This window comes from Lithobates pipiens, unplaced genomic scaffold (assembly GCF_037356315.1).
Source record: "Lithobates pipiens isolate NorthernLeopardFrog02 unplaced genomic scaffold, aLitPip1_a1.2 Scaffold_19, whole genome shotgun sequence".
Classification (NCBI taxonomy): Eukaryota; Metazoa; Chordata; class Amphibia; order Anura; family Ranidae; genus Lithobates; species Lithobates pipiens.
In genome coordinates, this window is record NW_027507764.1 from 402,732,103 (window position 1) to 402,754,380 (window position 22,278).

Sequence of the window (22,278 nt, forward strand, 5' to 3'; positions counted from 1 at the left end):
GAAGGCGGTTCTTGGTTTCGGGGCCCCGTATGCAGCTAGGCTCCCAAAAAGTCCCACACATGTGGTATCCCCGTACTCAGGAGAAGCAGCAGAATTTATTTTGGGGTGTCATTTCACATATGCCCATGGCATGTGTGAGCAATATATCATTTAGTGACAACTTTGTGAAAAAAAAATTTAAAAAAATAAAAGTTTGTAATTTTCCTGCAACTTGTGGCAAAATATAAAATATTCCATGGACTCAACATGCCTCTCAGCAAATAGCTTGGGGTGTCTACTTTCTAAAATGGGGTAATTTGTGGGGGTTTTGTGCCATCTTGGCATTTTATGGCCTTCAAAACTGTAATAGGTAGTGAGGCGTGAAATGAAAAATTTACGCCCTTAGAAAGCCTGAAGGCGGTGCTTGGTTTTCGGGGCCCCGTACGCGGCTAGGCTCCCAAAAAATCCCACACATGTGGTATCCCCGTACTCAGGAGAAGCAGCAGAATTTATTTTGGGGTGTAATTTCACATATGCCCATGGCATGCGTGAGCAATATATCATTTAGTGACAACTTTGTGAAAAATTTATAAAGTTTGTAATTTTACCGCAACTTGTGGCAAAATATAAAATATTCCATGGACTCAACATGCCTCTCAGCAAATAGCTTGGGGTGTCTACTTTCTAAAATGGGGTCATTTGTGGGGGTTTTGTGCCATCTTGGCATTTTATGGCCTTCAAAACTGTGATAGGTAGTGAGGAGTAAAATGACATATGTATGCCCTTAGAAATCCTGAAGGCGGTGCTTGGCTTTCGGGGCCCCGTACGCGGCTAGGCTTCCAAAAAGTCGACCACATGTGGTATCCCTGTACTCAGGAGAAGCAGCAGAATGTATTTTGGGGTACAATTCCACATATAACCATGGCATGTGTGAGCAATATATCATTTAGTGACAACTTTATGTAAAAAAAAAAAAAAAAAAGTTTGTAATTTTCCCGCAACTTGTGGCAAAATATAAAATATTCCATGGACTCAACATGCCTCTCAGCAAATAGCTTGGGGTGTCTACTTTCTAAAATGGGGTCATTTGGGGGGGTTTTGTACTGCCCTGCCATTTTAGCACCTCAAGAAATGAGATAGGCAGTCATAAACTAAAAGCTGCGTAAATTCCAGAAAATGTACCTTAGTTTGTAGATGTGACAACTTTTGCGCAAACCAATAAATATACAGTTATTGACTTTTTTTTTTACCAAAGACATGTGGCTGAATACATTTTGGCCTAAATGTATCACTAAAATTGAGTTTATTGGATTTTTCTAATAACAAAAAGTAGAAAATATCATTTTTTTTCAAAATTTGCGGTCTTTTTACGTTTATATCGCAAAAAATAAAAATCGCAGAGTCAGTCAAATACCTTTAAAAGAAAGCTCTATTTGTGGGAAGAAAAGGACGCAAATTTCGTTTGGGTACAACATTGCATGACCGCGCAATTACCAGTTAAAGCAGCGCAGTGCCAAAGTGTAAAAAGACCTCTGGTCATTTACCAGCAAAATGGTCCGGTCTGAAAGTGGTTAAGAGTACGAACCTGCCACTTGGGTCCGCATGGTGGGCCAGAGGAAGGAAAGGGCAATTTTTATGTATCGCAATGGCCACCCCACCAGATTTAGGCCTGGGCGAGTTACTGAGATACCATTGGTTATAGATGTGTGTAGGGAGGCGGGGGACCGAGTCAGTTCTGAAATGAGTCTCTTTTAAAAGTTAAACATGTGCCCCCAGTCTCTGTCTCAAGCCACAACTTACTGCATTTAGATGGTGAACTCAGACCGTGGACCTTGTACGATACGATCTTCAAGTCAGCCATGACTTAACATGAGAAGCAAAGCTACTTGAGCATATGGGAGGATAGGATATTGAGTGTTAAACCTAAGGTGTTGATAAAAAAAAATGCCAGTATTGCCCACATGAAAAAAGAGGAAATAAAACAGGTAATACATTAACAATATAACACAAACAAAAGACAGATTGCCTCTTGGACTTAAATCCAAAACTAACGTCGACGGTGTAGGGGTCACCCCCCGGCCAGCCGGTCCTGAGTGGTTCCAGCGTCCCGCACACCATGGACAACCTTGTCTGAGGGGTATAACTCCCAGGAGTTCACCTATGAGGGGTGATTGGGGAGATATTGAGGAGGGAGCCCCACTAAAGGGACCCGCTCTAGTGCATGAGCACTCCCGTTGTTCGAGTGTGGTATAACAAAAAAGTGTCTGCAGCACAAAATCAGTCCTGACTAAGACAGCATAGAAAAAAGGAATTCTTGCAAAAAGAAAAATTAAAGTCGGTGGGACCTCTAAAAAAAGAAAAAGTAAACCAGGAACTTAGATTATAAAAATGACTGGGGAGAGAGCAGAACCCAAGTTCGTAAAGGCTAGGTGCAGGTGATGCTCAACGAGCAGGTGGGGAGGTAGGGGGTTCTTGCCCAGCAGAACCAGCGGGATCATCCTGGCACCTCCTGCAACATTTGCGAGTGCTGGGATCACCGTCGACGTGCACCAGTCAGGAATATCCACCAGGATGGGCAGGTCCAGATGGGAGAGGAAGTGGGCGGGGGGGGTTCCGATTTGTTTCATAGTGTGATTTGATGTCCCCCTTTGGTAACAATAAGGCTGAAGGGGAATCCCCAGCGGCAGACTAAGTGGGCATCTTGCAGGGCTTCCAGCAGTGGTTTAAGGGCCCTTCGCTGCATTGTGCGTCTGGATAGGTCAGGGAATAAGGACAGCTTGGCTCCATGAAAGTCCACATGGCGAACTCCTCTGAGATGGTACATGATACGTTCCTTCAAGGTATGTTTGTGTAGTTTACAAATAATGTCCCGGGGTTTGTCTGGATCATCAAAGGGGGGTCTGAGAGCCCGATGGGCATGATCAATCTCTATGCATTCTGGGGTTTCCTTGCCCAGAATTTGTGTAGATACCCCTTGAAGAGTGGGGATAATGTCTCTTGGCCCTGTGGCCTCTGGTAGGCCTCGTATACATATGTTCACCCTGCGGCTCCTATTTTCCACATCATCAAGATGATCTAGTAAGGAGTCAATGTGTTGGTCTTGCACCATGCTGCATGTTTGTAAGGCTTGTAAGGCAGGTTGTATGTCCTCCACTCTCCCCCCAATATGGGCAGTGTCAGCTTGCAAGTCCTCAATGTATTTTCTAAAGGCCTTCTCCATCCAGGCCATGAAGCCTTCCAAGTCAGCCCACATAGGGAGGGCCAAAATGTGGGACCTTAGATCCCCACCCCCGAGAGCCAGCTGCGGTCCCTCCTGTTTAGAAGGAGGAGGGTGGAGGTGACGATGGAGGAGGATGGCACGGTGATGGGATCGGGGATGCTGTGTGCAGTCTGTGAGCACTCACCTGGCACCATCTTGGATGCAGCCCCACGACATCTGCTCCTGCCGGTGAAGTAGGTCTCTAACAAGCTGGAGCGGAGTCCTGGGGTCCTCCGGGGCTGCGGGGAGGATTTCCCCTGTTCTGACATCCTCTGGGGAACTCGTCCCAGGGTAAATGCTGCTGTGTGCGGCGCAGTGCAGAGCGGGTCAGACGGAGCTCAGCTCAGACACGTCTGCTCGCTTCCATGTCTCGGCCCCCCCCCCCCCCCCCCCGGGCCAACTCAATATTGAACTCTACGGACTAAGACTGGGATGCCATTAAAGATCCTGTGCGTGTAAAGACAGGCGTCCCATTTCTATTGACAATATAGTGTATGTCCCTATGCAACATCTTTAGTAAACATTACCCTCTAGATCAGGGATCGTCAAACTACGGCCCTCCAGCTGTTGCGTAACTACGCATTCCATGAGGCATTGTAAAACTCTGACATTCACAGACATGACTAGGCATGATGGGAATTGTAGTTTCTGAACAACTGGAGGGCCATAGTTTGAAGACCTCTGCTCTAGATGTATTGGACACAAGGTACTATTGGATGTGGTCGCACCTTGAAGGATTTATTACCACGTCTTGGTTTGCTGTTGCTGCTTGTTATGCTAAAATTTCAACTTGTGCCACCTGGGAAGGAAGTGAAGGAAAAATCCCACAAAAAAAATCAAAAATGTGAGTGAAACCCCGCTTTAAGTTGCTATTGCTCATCATCACAACTAATCACATTATCTTTTTTTTTTATTTTTTATTAGACCTGACCAGAAATAGATACCAAAATGGGGGAATTTAATTGCTATGAACAAAAGTATACACATTTTTTCTTAATCATTTTAAAAATGGTTTATGAATTTCGAAAAATATATTAATGCATGAGCACTGCATTCATTTTATTAATATGTTTAGTATTAATATTATAACAAATCAAACTAATCAACGTTTCCTGCATATAGAGGAATGCTGCCTTATGTCTTCTCTTAAGTGGGTGTAATATCAAACTATATAGTTTCCTGAACATTTGCAAGTCCTGCTATTCATTAAACACAAAAACATACCATCACCCCTCACGTAATCATTGTAATATTTTTCTGAATTCATACACCAACATTTTCAGGTACAGTCTTAAGAGGTGGATTGTATCGACGACGAGGATGTGAGCATTGAAGACTTTCCGGGTCTGTCTCACAAGAATTCACTGGAGATGGTGAAGGAATAAAATGAGCATAGCTAGACCATCTTGATCCAGCTTTGGGGCTGTCCATAAGGGGAAAGCTATACCTAAAGCAAGGAAAAAACACAAAGCACAAAAAAAAAGCTGAACACATAGTCAATTATAAAGTGGTGAGCAGGAAATAAAATTATACAGTTTTCTCTAAAAACGACATACTGTATTGTATCATAAGCCTTTCTATTTAATTTTTCTTATTTGCTCTTTTGCTCTGTTAAATATACATTTGAACACTTTTTTCCCCATGTTTGTTCAATAAGTGCAAAACAAATAAACAAAAGCTCTTAATTGTCTTAGAAATGTATAATTGTAATTTGTTTTATGCACACTTTCTGTAATCTTAGTGACTCCTCCCAGTTCTTATTTTGGACTTCAAAACAATTTGTCTCTATGTATTAGAGGTGAGAGAACTGGGAGAGAATTTGTAGTCTAATGCTGTGTACACACGGTCAGACTTTTTGCCGGACTTGAACTCCGAAGGACTTTTCGACAGAGTTCCAATGGAGTTCTGTTGAAACTGACTTGTCTACACACAATCACACCAAAGTCTGACAGATTCGACCGTGATGACATACGACCGGACTAGAATAAGGAAGTTCATAGCCAACAGCTGCCCTAGCGTCGATTTTCCTCCGTCGGACTAGCATACAGACAAACTGATTTTTCAACCGGACTCGAGTCAGTCGAAAAGATTTAAAACATGATCTAAATCTAAAGTCCGTCTGATTTTTTTTTTGACAGCAAAGGTCTGATGAAGCCCACACACGGTCGAATTGTCCGGATTCATTCTGTCAGACCTTCGCAGTTGAAAAGTCTGGCCGTGTGTACACGGCCTTAGAACTGAAAACTGGTGCGGGTTGACACTATTCCTTGCAACTTCGGTCCAAGAAAAGGCATGTGGTATCAGTCTACAGAACTAAATCAAGAGCTGTTTGCACTTCTGGCACTGGCAGATTAAGACCAGGCCTTTTCTGAAACTTTTTGTTTACAAGTTTAAATTTGTATTTTCTGCTAGTAAATTCATTTGAACCTCCAAACATATTTAATTTTTTTAGCAGAGACCATAGAGAATAAAATGGCGACTGTTGCAATATTTTGTCACAGCATATTTGCGCAGCAGACTTTCAAAAAAATTTTTTTTTGAAAAAATACACTTTTTTGACTTAAAAAAAAAAAAAAACAGTAAAGTTGGCCCAATTATTTTTTTTTTTATAAAGTGAAAGATGATGTTACACTCGCAAAAACAGATACCTAACATTTCATGCTTTAAAATTGCGCACGCTTGTGGAATCACAACAAACTACGGTACTTAAGAATTTATAGTTGACTATTTTTGATAGATTTTAGGATAAGGCCTTCTCCGTGCCACCTTTTGTTTTTATGGGGATGGAGATGGAGAAAGGCAGAAAGGGCATATTAATGCCCATGGGGTGTCTTTTTGTTAATTGTTTATACACATTGTGCCTTTCTTATTTTATTTTTTAATTTGTTCATTCAAATGTTTGCTGCTTTTAGGGTCTATCACTCTGCAATGCATCTTGCAATGCAATTAATTAAGCATTATGTTTTTTATTATTTAGATGACATCACGTGACCAAGAGATATTCTCTATTCTGTCATGAAATGTTCCTGGCCTTAATTCAAAATTTAAAAGAGCACTGTTATTTAAGTATTTGAAAAGTTATTTTCCACATATAGTGCTACTTCAAGAAACTCACCTTATGGGGAGTAAGCTTTTGACCCTTAAGAAGCTTTGAGTACAGAAGACTTACCATGCTACATATTCCACCTTCTCTAGCGGGGTTTCGATATTGATCAACAGATCCTTACCTTGCACGGTGGAAGATGTATTCTCTGGCCCCCAGGGTAAATATGTTTTGGTTGGGTTTCTTCTATGAGGCCAGAGATATATAGTTGTCAGTGTGTATATACCACCTCCCTTAGCAGGAAACTTCTTTGTATGGTCAAGCTAAGCTATCGATAATGGGAGACTTTAATACTATTCTTGATCCTGCTTTGGATAGGCCAACTCCTCCTAAAAATTTCTCTGGAGAGCTCTCTAGTTGTTCCCAGATGGTAGAAGCTTGGCGATGGAAAAATCCATCAACTAGATCATATTCTTGTTTTTCAACTTCGTATAAGACCGTCTTCCGCATAGATCTAGCCTTCGCTAAGTCGGCGATATTAGCAGATATGGTGGATGTTAAATACCTGCCAAGCGGGTTATCTGACCATGCTCTGCTTATGCTTACACTTAGTCTGCATAACTTTCGTGATGCAGTACAGTGGAGATTGGTTACTCACTGGATTTCACATTCAGATATGGTTAATAAAATTCTATAAGTGTTCCTTTAAATATCGTGCCTGGGGGGTGTCTATAGTATGCCTGTGAAGTGCCATGTGTTTCCCGTGTTTAGAACAGTCACTGCACAAAATGACATTTTTTTTTTTTTTAAATCTTTATTTATATCAAAATTTTTTCCAAAACCAACTAAATACATGTATGAAAAGGAAAAAGGGCCATATTCATGCAAATACAATATATAACATACCAAAAGGAAAGAAATTATTAGATTAAACCTACACATATGTAATCATTATATACCCCTCTACTTTCCCCCACACCCCCCCCCCACCCCCCACCCTTGCCTTGTAGAACCGCTAATGGGTTCCCTCTTAGTGACCGTTTTTTTTTTTTTTTTTTTTATTATTATAAACGGGATATTGCTTTCTTCTGAAGTTTATTGTGTAATTTCCTCCACATATCTCCAGGTCAGTTTAAATTCTTCCCACGATGCCCATTTATTTGAGCCTCCCTCCTCTGCTGTTACGTCTGCATCCCCATCGTTATAATTTTCTATTTTTTGTGTTTCATTTAAGCGAAAAATCCAATCCGATATTTTAGGGCTCTCCTTTTCCTTCCATTTTTTTGGAATTAGATTTTTGGCGGTGTCTAACAGGGTTGGGATTAATGAGTTTTTATAATGCTTTATGGGTTCGTCTGTCCCATGGAATAGGACGGTCCACGGGTCTTCTCTTATTTCCTTTTTTGTTACAACTTTAATTATCTCTAAGATTTTTCTCCAGTAAGTTTTAATAATGGGGCAATCCCACCAAATGTGGGCCATAGTCCCAATTTTTTTACACCCACGCCAGCAATCCGCCGATTGCTCTGATCCAAATTTGGCCATTTTATCGGGAGTCACGTACCACCTTGCAAGGCATTTGTAATTCGTTTCTATCAGTTTATTATCTACAACCCCTGAGTGAATTAATTTAAAAATCTTATTCCGAATTGATGTGCTACATTGTGACCCCAACTCTGATTCCCATTTATGGACGTATGGCGGGTCCCCCAATTCCTCTCCCTCAGAGAGGATCTTATATAAAAATGTAATATTTTTTTTTGATGTATCTCTCAGACATAGATGCTCCAAGGGTCTCAATTCCTCTTCACTCCGAATTGGCTGAGATAGACTCGAAATGAAGTGACTAAGTTGGAGAAACCGCCACCCGTCCATTTTCATGAGGTCTGTGTCCAGACTAAGTGCTTGAAGTGATGCTATTTTACCATTAACTAATATATCTTTTAATTGTGCCGTATCTTTCCTAATCCAGTTACCCCCCACCTCCTGTTTACCCGGTGTGAAAAAATCATTATTTTTAAGAAAAATCAAGGGTGAATTGTACCCCCACTTATTTTGTGAATGTGTTCGGTCCCATATCTTTAATGCTAAACGTGTTATCTCGTGAGTGTGAGGTCCGATGGCCCTAAACTGTGGGGGGTTCCATATCATGCGACCCAAACGTGCTTGACTCATTGTGATCTCTATACTCACCCACCTCTTTTTATTTGCCTCTTTCGCCCATTCAACTACTCGAGACAGGACCACTGCATTGTAATATCTTTTTAAATCCGGGACAGACAATCCCCCTTGTCTTTTCCCCCTGCATAACACCCCCATGGCTATTCTCGGTTTTTTATGTTGCCAAATATATTTCAAAATTAAATTTTTCAATAATCTAAAATAGGCAGAAGAGAGCGGGATGGGCAGCATCTGAAACTTATAGATAATCTTCGGGATTAATATCATTTTAACTGCGTTAATACGCCCTAACCAAGAGAGGGGACATGCTGAGATTTTTTTTAATTCTCTTTTAATTTCATCAAGTAAGGGGATATAATTCTTCGTATATATTTTCCTAATGGTGTTCGATAGGTAAATTCCCAAATATTTAATCTCCTTGCGCCAAGGGAAACGGAATTCTGATCGGAGGTTCTCCTCTTCCTGTGTGCTGATATTAACATTCATAACTTCGGACTTGCTGAGGTTTATTTTCAAATTCGATATTTTGCCGAATTTTTCCAACACCCTCAGCAAGTTCGGAATCGTGATCCTCGGGTTAGTTATAAAGAATAAAACATCATCCGCGTAAGCGGCTAATTTATGATCTTCCCCTCCCAGTTTAATCCCCGTTATATCCTTATTTTTTCGGATATGGGTCAGCAACGGCTCCAAAGATAGAGCGAATAAGAGTGGGGAAAGTGGACACCCCTGCCTGGTGCCGTTACTCATTTGAAAATAAGAAGAGGGTTCTCCATTAATTTTGACGAAGGCCCGCGGGTGGTTATAGAGGACCTGGATCCATTGGATCATTCTCGGGCCTATCCCCATAACTTCCAACGTTTCTATCATGAGTCCCCAGTCTACCCTGTCGAATGCTTTTTCTGCATCTATCGACAGGAATAGAGCTGGGGACCCACTGTTTTTTAAGGCCTGGAGAAGGAGTAAGGCCCTCACCCCATTATCCCTTCCTTCTCTCTCAGGAATAAATCCGACCTGATCTGGGTGTACTAGATCGCTCATCTTGTTCTTCAGCCTGGCTGCCAGTATTTTGGCGAATAATTTTGTGTCCGCATTCAATAATGCTATTGGCCTATAACTTGAGCAAAGTGTATGATCCTTCCCTTCCTTTGGAATTACCGTAATTGAGGCCAATAGAGCTTCAGCCTTCATGTCATATTTTGTACCGAGCCCATTCAAATAGTGACATAGTCTTGGGACTAAGATTTCCTTGAATTTTTTATAATACAAAATCGTGAACCCGTCAGGACCGGGGCTTTTGCCCGATTCTGTCTCCTTTAAAGCTCGATATATTTCCTCCTCAGTAATAGGTCTATCTATACTGTTTCTTTCACTCTCTTGTAAATGGGGTAAGTTGGTATCATACAAAAATTCTTTGGTACTTTCCTTAACCCCTTTACCACACTTCCCTTTTTGGCCAATATTGTATAGGGCGCTGTAATATTGACTAAATACCTCCGCGATTTCTTTAGTGGTATGGACCGTCATCCCATTCTTATCCTGGATTTTGTCAATAAAATTGGTCTCCCTCCTCCCTTTTAGTTGTCTCGCTAAGTATTTGCCCGTTTTATTTCTCCCATAGTATCTCTCTCTAGTTCTCCCTTCGAGTGTCCTACTTGCTTCCTGATCCAACAGATCCTTAAGTTCCTCCCTTTTATTGATCAATAGGTGAAGGTGTTCCAGATGTTGGTCCTTTTGCTTTTTATGCTCTTGCTCTAGTCTGTGGACTTCTTTAATCAGGTTCTCCATTCTCTGAATTTTAGCTTTCTTTTTATTTGTGCCAATGGAAATGAGGATACCCCTTATATATGCTTTATGTCCTTCCCATAGGGAGGCGCCCGAGATATCCCCTGTATCATTTGTCGAGAAGTAGAATTCTAATTCTTTCCGGATTATCTCAATGTTGTCGTTATCCTGGACCAAATTTTCATTTAGTCGCCAAGTAAAAGGTTGTCTGTATAACCCTGGTATCCTCAACTTCATTGTCACAGGAGAGTGATCAGAGAGGGAGGCTATTCCTATCCCTGTCTCTACGACGTCCTCTAGCAGCCTGTGATCCACCAATATGAAATCCAATCTAGAATACGTCCCGTGCACTGGGGAGTAGAAAGAGAAGTCCTTCGTTTTCTCATGTTGTATCCGCCAAACGTCCACCATTTGATGTCGTTTAAGGCGTTGTTTCAGCATTTTCAAGGACCTCTCGTTCGTCCCCCTTTCCCGGGACGTGCTGTCCAAGGCGTTATCCATGCAAAAATTAAAATCCCCTGCTAAGATTACATCGCCAAGTTTGAATTCTGCTAGTCTTCGTAGGATCCGTTTCATATATCCCAAGGGGTTATTATTAGGACAGTATATGTTAGCGAGAGTAAACGCCCTATTTCCTAGCTCTCCCTTAAGAAACAAATAGCGGCCCTCAGGATCCGTCAATCTGTCAATCAAAGTGAATCGTGTGTGTTTCTCGAATCCAATTGCCACCCCCTTAGCCCTCCTGATGGGGGAATCCCCGTAGAACCATGTCGGGAATCTATCTGAATTAAGCTTAACATTCGAATCCAGGGAGAGATGGGTCTCCTGTAAGAATACTACTTCAGCTCTACATTGATGTAATTCTGATTGGAGTTTGTACCTTTTATTTAGGGCGTTTAATCCTCTTACGTTGTAGGATATAAAATTCACCTCAGTCATCCTGTGCTGACTACTGGGGTACTTAATCTATATTTATTTATCCTTCCCGTTCTTTTCATGTCCCTTTTGGTCCCCCGCTCTACAAGGCAATTCCCCTCCCCTTCCACCCCCCGCCCCCCCGATCCCTTCACCCCCCCCCCCTCTCCCACCCCTGTCCCCCCCCATCCCTTCACCCACCCCCCTCCCCCCCCCCTGGCCCCGTCCTGGCCTATACTTGATTATGGGAGGCCCAGCCCCCCTCTACAAGTAATACCTTCTAGGGTGTGGCTCCAACTGCGGGCTTCCACTTCGACTCCCCCGTCCCCCCGCCCCTAGGGGTGGAGATTCTCCATCTCCTGACGGGGAGTGGTGGAGGTCGGGTCCGCCCCACCTATCCATCTTCCCCTCCAACCCCGCCCCCCACTCCCACTCCAATAAAAAAAAAACAATATAGAGAAAGAAAGAGACAAGAGCAAAAATCGGTCAAAAACAGACTAAGAAACCAAGGGGCCCACTCGTAAGGCGCTGGGGACCCCCACTTCCTCATTAATTTTCACATGAATCTCAGGGGAGCTTAAGGGGTGGGATTCCCAAATTTTTGCAAAAAACCTCGAGATCCTCTAGGAACTTTAACTTATGAGTCCTGCCCTCTCTCTGAACAATCAGAGCTGTCGGGAAACCCCAGCTGTATCTTATATTGACATTTCTCAGATGTTCCAATAAGGGTTTGAGTTGTCTTCTCCGTGCCAAGGTCCCTGCGGAGAGATCGGCGAAAATTTGTAGAGTTGTCCCTTCGTATTGTAATGCGGGTAGACCTCTTAGTTTACTCCAGATCATGGCTTTGTCCTCGTAGAGATGAAACTTTACAATCACATCACGGGATATCTCTCCCCCCAGTCCTGGTGGTTTCCTTACTCTGTGGACACGATCTATCTTTAGATCTTCATCTTCCATTCTACCTAATAGAGGATTAAATAGCTGCCTCATCTTTGCACCAAGGTCTTCTCCTTGTTGTTCAGGTAAGGCTCTGATCCTAAGGTTCTGTCGTCTGCTCTGGTTTTCCTGTTCCTCCAGTCTATATAAAATGTCCCTGTGAGCCTCTTGCATTTTTCTGGACTGCGCTTTTAAGTCTAGTAGTTCCTGAGCCTGTTTGCCCAATAGATCCTCCGTCTCTTCTATTCTCCTTAACAGGTGACCCATATCTGCCCTGACAGTTAAGATCTCTGACTTAATTAAATTCTCCATTTTCAAAAACATTTCTTGTATTTCGCCTTTAGTCGGCATTTGGGAGATATCTGTCTGTTCTCTATTTTTACCAACCATGTCTGACTCTGATTCTTCACCTGAGGAGTCGCCTTGGATCCCGGTTGATTTTCCAGCCTCCTTCCTCCTCTCTCGCTTGCTCACTTGTTTTTTGTCCAGGCCTGGACTTTTTTGGCTTGTCTCTTTGAGATATTTCTGGATAGAGCTTGTGTTTAAGCTCTCTTTAGGGGCTTTAGAGTCATTAACTTTTGGGTTTCTACCCTTCATGTTGTCCCTCTTATGCTTCCTCTTCCCCAGAGTTCCTTTTCTTTTGAAGGCACCTTAGAGAAAGGCTATGGGAATACAAGTAGGAAACAAAGAACAGGGGTGCAAGCGATGGGGAAAATAATAGAGTCAGGTCTTTTCCTCTGAGCTAGCCAATGGCCTGTCTATGGGACAGCAAGCACTCCCCAGGAAATCGTTAAATATAGATCCCAGACCACAGTGGGAAACGGGGAGAACTACTGCACCTCTACTTAAGGAAGAAAAAAGGCCGGGGCGCCTCCCTTAACTGTTCGTAGCTATAAGCAGTAGAGATTGAGAGGAAAACAAGATAGCAAAATACTGCCACAACAGGCCACCAGAGGGCCCCTTTTCTCCCCCCAGGTATACACTCCCCCCGAAGCAAAATGAGAATGGAAGAGTGGTTTACTGGTTCTGGGGGGTCAAGTCGTAATTCCTATGTAAAGTAAAAAGCTATATATCGACAGCTGTCTTCAGATTCCTGGACAGAACTTTTCAGGGCATAGAAAAACATATGAGTCTTGCTGCATACATTCAGAGTGCTGCTATTGCATAAATCATTTACATTTACTACCAACAGCTTGCTTGCTCCTTAGAAGCACCTTCTCAGAACTTTAACTGGAGGATATATGATAGTCCAGGAGAGAAAAAACATAGCAGTTTGGAAGGGTCTGACCTGTTAGTAGTCTTCTGCGTAGAACTTTTCAAAACGTAATTAACATGTAAAAGAGTCTATTTGTCACCAGCCATCGTCAGAGTCCTGGGTGGATCTTTTCAGGGCATGAAAATGTATATGTATCTCAATATGAACATTCAGGATACTACTATTGAGCAATCAAGTTACTTTACAATCCAACAGCTTACTTGCACCTTAGATGCCCCATTTATAACAGTCCAGGGTAAAACAAAAAGAAAACCATAGCAGTTTGAGAGGATCTGAGACATATGAGTCCTACTGCATACATTCAGAGTGCTGCTATTGCCTAGATCATTTATATTTACTTCCGACACCTTACTTGCTCCTTAGATGCACCTTCTCAGAGCTTTGACTGGAGGATATATAATAGTCCAGGCGAAAAAAAACATAGCAGTTTGGAAGGGTCTGACCTGTTAGTAGTCTTCTGCTTTCACAGACTCTTCAGCCCGCAGGGACAGCGCACACTCAGCGGCGTCTACTAGGTAAATAGAGGAGTGGAGAGGTATGGGGGGAGGGGTAGACCCGAGGGTTCATTTAACGGAAAAAAAAGTCATTTCAAACTTGCGTTTTTAATGTAATAACTGGTTCTGGCAATATGGATGAAAATCATTGAGAAAAATGGCATTTGTAGCCCCCCCTGCCCATTACCAGCCCCTTTGGGTCTTGTACGGATATTAAGGGGAACTCCGTACCCATATTAAAAAAAGGAAAGACGTGGGGCCCCCAGGCCCTATATACTCAGAACAGCAGTATACAGGCGGTGCAAACAAGACAGGGACTGTGTAGATTTGTTGTGTTAAGTAGAATCTCTGTGTAATTTTGAACTGGTACATTTTTAAAGTGTAGCTCCAGTCAAAAAATCTATTTTTAAGCTTTTTGGAAAACATAGGGAAGGGTTATCACCCCTGTATAATTTGTTTTGCCGTCCGTCTTTCTTCATCTCACTTCCTGTTGTCTCCTTCGGTTTGCAAGTAGGAGACGTTTGTAAGTTGGATGTTTGAAAGTAGGGGTCTGCCCTATATGCTCTGCAGAAATGGCGGAACAAGGTGTTGCCACAACATTGTAAGCCCTCAAAGTGACTCTTGGTGGGCGCTGGAGCACCCTGCTGTGAACGATTATATCAAGAATTGTAATTACATGCCATTGTTGAACAGTGGTAGAAAAATTGACCTTTGCTGGTTGTGGTGCTGGTGCCACAACACTATAAGTCATCACAGTTACTCTGGGTGGGCATAGGAACGGGCCCTCCTGTGAAATATTATATCAAGAATTGTAATTACATGCCCCTGTTAAACAGGGGCTGAAAAATTGGGCTGCTGGCACTGGTGCCACGACACTGCAACCTCTCCCATATACTCTAGTTGTGGTGCAGGAATGAGCCCTGCTGCAAAGCATTGCATCAAAAATTGTAATTAAACGCCCCTGTTAAACATCCTTCCTGAGGACTGGTGTCCAGAACTGGACAGCATACTCCAGGTGAGGCTGGGGCCGGACCAAAGTCTTGTAGAGTGGGAGAATTATCACTTTATCCCTGGAGTTGATCCCCTTTTTAATGCATGCCAATATTATGGTTGCGTTGTTAGCAGCAGCAGCTTGGCATTGCATGCCATTGCTGAGCCTATCATCTCCTAGGGCCCCCAGGTACTTTTCCATGCTAGATTCCTCCCCTAGTGAGTAGATTGCATTCATATTTTTGTCCCCCAAATGCATTATTTTACATTTTTCCACATTAAACCTCATTTGCCATGTAGTTGCTCACCCAATTAATTTGTTCAGATCTTCTTGCAAGGTTTCCACATCCTGCGGAGAAGTTAGTGCCCTGCTTAGATTAGTATTGTCCGCAAATACAGATTGAACTGTTTACCCCCATCCTCTAGGTTGTTTATGAACAAATTAAATAGGATTGGTCCCAGAACAGAACCCCACTTCCCACCCCTGACTATTCTGAGCACTCCCCATTTATCACCACCCTCTGAACTTGACCTCGTAGCCAGTTTTCATTCTATGTACTCACCCTATGGTCCATGTCATCAGACCTTACTTTGTACACTAACGGCCAAAAAAGGGATTAAATCTGCCGGCAAACCACTGCAGCAGCACTTTGCCGGCAGCATAGCAATCCTGCTCCATTGTTTTCAATGGGCAGCAACGGCGTATTCACTGCTCCTCAGAAGCTGCCGGCAGGACTTTTTGTGACACCCTGCCAGCGCAGCACCCCCAGTGTGAAAGTTTGTAGCTGAGGCTTTTTTTTCAGGTGCTTTACAGGTGCTATTTTTAGGGCTGTAGCACCTGAAAAACGCCTCAGTGTGAAAGGGGTCTAAACGTTTATGGGGAACTGTGTCAAATGCTTTTGCAAAATCCAGATACACCACATTTACGGGTCTTCCTTTATCTAGATGGCAACTCCCCTCCTCATAGAAGGTTAATAGATTGGTTTGGTAAGAATGATTCATGAATCCATGCTGATTACTGCGAATGATAGTTTTCATTACTAAAATCTTCTATATTCAGTGTCTTGCAAAAGTATTCACCCCCCATTTTCAACCTTTTTTTTTTTGCGTTTTGTTGCCTCACAACCTGAAATTAACATGGATTGTTTGAGGATTTGCGTCATTTAATGTACAGAACATGCCCACAACGTTGAAGTTTTTTTTTTATTGTGAAGCAAACAACAAATATGATTAAAGATCAGAAAAAGACAATGTGCATAACTATTCACCACCTAAAGTCAATACTTTGTAGAGTCACCATTTGTGGCTATCACAGCTCCTTGCTTTGGATAAGTCTATGAGCTTGCCACATCTTACCAATGGGATTTTGCCCATTCCTACTTGTAAAACTGCTCCAGCTCCTTCAATTTGGATGGTTTGTGCAGCAATTTTTAAGTCGGACCACAGATTTTCTATTGAATTGAGGTCTGGGCTTAGACTAGGCCATTCCAACACATTTACATGTTTCCCCTTAAACCACTCAAGTGTTGCTTTAGCACTGTGCTTGGAGTCATTGTCCTGCTGGAAGGTGAACCTGCGTCCTAGCCTCAAATCACACACAGAGTGGTACAGGTTTTGCTCAAGAATATTCCTGTATTTAGCACCATCCATCTTTCCCTCAACTCTTAGTTTCCCAGTCCCCACAGCATGATGCTGCCACCACCATGTTTCACTGTGGGGATGTAATGTCTTTGGTTTGCGCCCAATGGCCAGACTTAAATTTTAGTCTCATCAGACTAAAGCACCTTCCTCCATTCATTTTGGGAGTCTAACACATGCCATTTTGTTGTTTTTTTTGCTGAAAGTAATGGCTCTCTTTTGACCACTCTGCCATAAAGCCCAACTCTATGAAGCGTAGGGGTTAGTGCTGTCCTATGTACATATAATCCATTCTCTGCTGTGGAACTCTGCAGCTGCTCCAGGGTTACCTTAGGTCTATACGCTGCCTCTCTGATTAATGATCTCCTTCCAGGTCCGTGAGTTTCGGTGTGCGCTCGTCTCTTGGCATGTGTCTAAAGATTGTGGTGCTTGGTGTTAGAAAAAAATACGGTGTACATTTTTTTTTGTCTTATCTTTTGTACTGACAGCCCATTCAAGATTATTGGGCTGCCTTAACACAAGTTAAACTGTAATGCTACGTGCATTAACAGAAAGCACATGAACAGCAAGGTCTAATGGACATTTAAAAAGACCCTGTCACCAACTTAAAATCTGCAGGTATAAGCTAAGAAAAATCAAGTGCCTTTTAAACTTGCTAGAAAATTTGAATCTTTGGAAAAAATAAATTCCTTAGCACAACCTCCTCCCTGCATGTGTAGCACTGCCCCCGTAGGGGTTGCCAAGTGTAGTCTTCCCTGGGCCTCCCTCTGATTTTCCTGCAGCCAGTTAATTGGGTATTTACACACTATCAACCACACAGACTTCCGCTTATTGTCAATGATCAATCTAGGGCAAGGATGTCCAAAGTCCAGCCTTTGGGCCAGTTGCAGCCCATGGTACGGTTTCATATGGCTCCCCTGGTAATTTGGAGATATATCTTTTATATATATCAAAGCCCCAAGATTCATTGGGGAGCCACAAAAGATATATACTGTCTTTATTATTTCTGGGAGGGGGCAGGACAAGTGCTGCCAGTATTGCATACAGAATCTGCTAATAGGCAAGGTACATTGTTTTCTGCCCAAGCTAGGATATGATTCACCTCTCTGGGCCGCGCAACTGCTTGAGCCCCCTCGATGAGTGATAAAACCATGGCTGTGGCATTGTCGGATTGGAGGCTGACAGGAAAATTCCATACCTGAACGTCCAGGCCCTCAGGGCAAAGCACGCTGCCTGAATCTCTAGAATGTTGATAGGCATTTCTGACTTGGACGGTTGCCTCCTCCAGGACTGCTCCCCAACCAGCCAACAAGGCTGGCATCTTTTACCACGTTCCAGGTAACTGGAAGGACTTTGCTTTTTGCAGATTCTTGGTTATCAACCACCAACTGAGACTCTGGCGCCCCTTTGGAGACAGATACCTTAGTAAAGCTAGAGCTTAGACTTTCTTTTTCCAAGCTAATAGCAAACGGTTTTGCAGCAGCAGCCACAAATGAAATTGAGCATAAGGAAAAGCCTTGAATAAAGCCACCATCTTTACTAACGACATCATGCGAAGCCAAATAGGATTCTCTTTTGCTTTGACCATCTGAATCAGTTCCTTGATGGTGAAGATCTTTGTTTAGGGAAAGAATACCTTGTTCTGGGTTGTATGCATGTGCAGATCCAAGTATTCTAATCTCCTTGATGGTTTTAAGGATGATTGCTCTAGGTTGAAAATGCAACTTAAGTATTCCAGGTAGCCAACTGTGGTAACCATACTTCAGTCTAAGAGGGCTAACGCCTGTTCTATCGAGAGCACATCATCTAGATAAGCTATAACCATTATACCTTGGGCTCTGAATCTGGCTAGAGGAGGGGCCAGGAACTTTGTAAACTTGGTGCAGAAGCTAGACCAAAAAGGCAGAGCTACAAACTGAAAAATAGGATTTTTATAGCAGCTTTCTTGTAAAATCCTCTTGGTGGAGAACATCATTGGACACAGTGCCTAAGTAATAACTTAATGGGTTGACATGGGTATACCCAATGCAGGAAGTTCACTCCCCTATATAACCCCCTCCTCCTTCCAGGAGTATTTTTTTTAAACTTTAGTAGTTGTGTAGCAAAACAATATACTTAATCCCCATAAAAAGGGGGAGGGACGTCTGTGTTCCATGATCTACTCCAAGAAAAGGAATTTACAGGTAAGCCGTTATAAAAGTAGCTGGAGATGCAGACTCAGACTTACCCTGGTTCGCATCCTTCCTAGAGAAGGAATCTCAGAAAGTGAAACTAGGAACGTTCACTTCGGCAGTACGAAAAGTTACATGCGCAGTCTCTCAAGGATCACCCCTGGAGCCCATGCTCTAACATCTATCACCGCCCACTCCTCAAAATCATCAGTAAACAGGATCTACTTCATCACTCCTACGCGGATGACATCAAACTCTACCTACGCTTCACCAGCAAAAAAGACCAATACCAGGCACTGGAAAACTGTCTCTCATTGATAACGATTGGACGACGGACAACTCTCTTAAACTCAACAGATCACAGCTATGGAATGCTCTACCCGTGGATATTCGCTCGGAAGAAAACTATCTGGCCTTCTGGAAGAAGCTCGAGACTCATCTCTTCTGAAAACCTAGATGGACACTGCCGGCAAAAGCACCCTGAGGCAATTTAGTTTGCATATGTAGCGCTATACAAGATATTCATTCAAAAATCATATTTTCTTCATCATATATCATGGGACACAGAGCCTTAAGTAATTACTTAATGGGACGTCCCATAGCAATGCTATTTGAGGGGAGGGAGGGACTACCCATAGGGCACCCCAGACCTGAGAGTTTATACTGCTGCCTGCAGTACAATGGGCCCGAAGGCAAAATCCTCATACCTCCTTAAATCCACCTGATAAAATTTTGTGAATGTATGTACTGAAGACCAAGTTGTGGCCTTGCAGATCTGAGCCATGGAGGTCAGGTGACGCACTGCCTGCCCTGGTAGAGTGCACCTTCGCTTGAAACAGGGAAAACCTTACCCCTGAAATCATAAGTTTGAATTATCACTTGTCAAATCCACTTAGCGACAGTGGATTTCAACGCTGCCTGTCCTTTCTTGGGAGCCTCTGGCAGAATAAGACATCAGTCCTACGAATCTGAGCAGTTGCCTTTAAATAGATTTTCACTGCTTTCACCACATCAAGACAATGTAGTGACCTTTCTTTCCTGGAACATGGTTTCGGGAAAAACGATAGCAGGACAATAGCCTGGTTCAGGTGGAAAGCCAAGACTTTTGGTTAAAAAAACAAAAAAAACCTGGACGAGAGAGCAACACCACTCTGTCATGAATAATCAAATATGGCTCTTTCCAAGAAAAAGCCAATCCTAAAACCCTCCTTGCTGAGGATAAAGCAAACAAAAATACCAGCTTCCTTGTCAGAAGGACTAAGGGAATATGCTGCATCAGTTCAAATGGCTGTTTTTTTAACACTGACAAAACTAAGTTTAAGTCCCAAGAGCTCAAAGGTGATTTAACTGGCGGATTAATATGCATCACCCCTTGCATAAAACCCCAGAATGAGTAGCAAGCAGTCTACGAAATTAAATCTAAGGATGAGACTTGGCCTTTAATGGTACTCAGGGCCAATTTCATCTCTACGCCTAATTGTAGAAAGGCAAGAATTCTGCCTATGATATATCTCCGAAGGTGCCAACCCTTGGATTCACACGAGGAAACATAAGCCTTCCACACTCTATAATATATAGCTCTGGAAGCTGGCTTCCTTGCATTAATCAAAGTAGAGATAATGGACCCAGAAAGTGGGTTTCAATAGCCAGGCCAAATTTAGCATTCGTAAAGTAGGATGGAATATCGGCCCCTGTGAGAGCAGGTTACATAATTAGTCAGGATGAAAAAAGACACAAGTCCATCCAGTTCAGCCACAGGTCTCGCCTTAGTGGAAAGGACCATGGATCCTCCACTGCCATCTTTACGATTTCTGCATACCATGACCTTCTGGGCCATGCTGGTGCTACCAGAATTACCGGCTTTCTTTCCAGCTTGATCCTGCAAAGACGGTGTGGCACCAATACGGGGGGAATGTATAGATCAGTGAGAACTGATCTCACAGGGTCACCAACGAATCTGTTCTGCATGCGAGTTGATTGCTTGTCCTGGACACAAAGATGACTAACGTCATGTAGATCTTCTAGCATCCAGATTCAACATCAGGAGTCCTCCATTTTTGGCAAAGAGCCCCACAAAAATGTCGGGGGTGAACAGACCATTCCCGAGGGAATAACTGCTGGTGACTTAAGTAGTCCGCCTGCCAATTCTCTATTCCTGGAATGAAGACTTTTGATAGGCATGGAATATTCCTTTCTGCCCAAGTTAGAATATTTTTCACCTCTCTCTGTGCTGAGAGACCCTTGGTGCCCCCCTGGCGATTGATATAGGCCACAGACGTGGCATTGTTGGATTGGATCCAGACTGGATAATGCCTTAAACTGGAAGTCAAGGCCTTCAGAACCAGACCCACTGCCCGAATCTCTAGGATGTTGATGGGCAAGGCTCTTTCGTGTCTTGACCACTGTCTTGGTCTTTGGCTGACAGAAGATCCAATCTATAGTGCTTCACGAACGTAGAAAAACTGGACCACGTTGCAGCTCTACAGATCTGTTCAGGAGAAGCACCAGCCCACTCTGCCTGAGAAGCTGCCACTGCCCTGGTTGAGTGTGCTCTGATCCCAACCCTTCCTAGCCCCTGAAAATAAAGTGAATCAGACTTCCTGAACTGACTTGTGTAATCTAAATAATGGACACATCTTCTAACATCCAATCTATGAAAAATGTGTTCCTGTTCTCTCACCGGATTTGAACAGAAAGTAGGCAGCACAATCTCCTGGACTCTCTGAAAACTAGAGGCTACCTTAGGTAAAAAGGCTGGATCTGTCTTAAAAATCAAACGGTCCGGAAAAACCTGGAAAAAAAAAAAAAAGGTGCCCTAACAGAAAGGGCTTCAAGTTCACTCACTCTCCCTGCCGTAGTGATAGCCACCAAAAACACAGTTTTGAGAGTGATCAATCTTAACGAGCAAGATTCCAATGGCTCAAAGGGTTCTCCTGTGAGAACCTGTAAAACTAATGAAAGATCCCAAACTGGGAAGGGGGAATTTGTAACGGGTCTCTGCCTACTTAAGGCTCTAAAGAACCTCACTATCCAAGGGTCTGATGCTAGATGCCTTTCCAGAAATACGCTTAAAGCGGATACCTGACCCTTCAAGGTTCCAAGGGCTAAACTTTTATCTGCCCCTGCCTGCAGGAACTCTAGAACGGCTACCGAGCTGTGCACATCGAAGGAGTTCTCTGAGCACCAGCTATTGAACCGCCTCCATACCTTCAAGTAAATGGTCCGAGTTTCCTTTTTCCTGCAACTTTGGAGAGTGGATACTAAACGATCTGAGAACCCTTTGCCCCTCAGCAATTCCTCCTCAGTAGCCAAGCTGCAAGGTTCCACCGCTCCACCTGAGGACAGCAGATTAGACCCTGGGCCAGTGTGGCGTGATTAGAATAAGTAGTGTTCTCTGCCTGAAACTTCCTTAACACTGCAGGGATCAGAACGGGAGGGGGGAAAGCATAGCACCTGGAGAATCCCCAACTCTGTGCTAGTGCGTCCACCCCCAACGCCCCGCCCCCCCTGTTTATGGAAAAAAAGATGGCTACCTTCGCGTTTTTACTCGAGGCAAAGAGGTCTATCGAAGGGATCCCCCACCTTTGGGTTATCATTTCGAAAACCTCTTG

The 22,278-nt window shown here is 43.2% G+C and overlaps 1 protein-coding gene across 1 annotated transcript in view; it reads right to left on the bottom strand.

Moving 5' to 3' along the window:
* Positions 1-4,268: 4,268 nt before the first annotated feature.
* SEH1L (SEH1 like nucleoporin) overlaps positions 4,269-22,278 on the bottom strand; it is a 74,929-nt gene continuing 56,919 nt past the window's right edge. Inside the window, exon 9 of the mRNA XM_077492402.1 lies at positions 4,269-4,685. Within this exon, the coding sequence (XP_077348528.1) occupies positions 4,502-4,685 (184 nt within the window). The 3' untranslated portion in view covers positions 4,269-4,501. The remainder of the gene's footprint in view (positions 4,686-22,278) is intronic.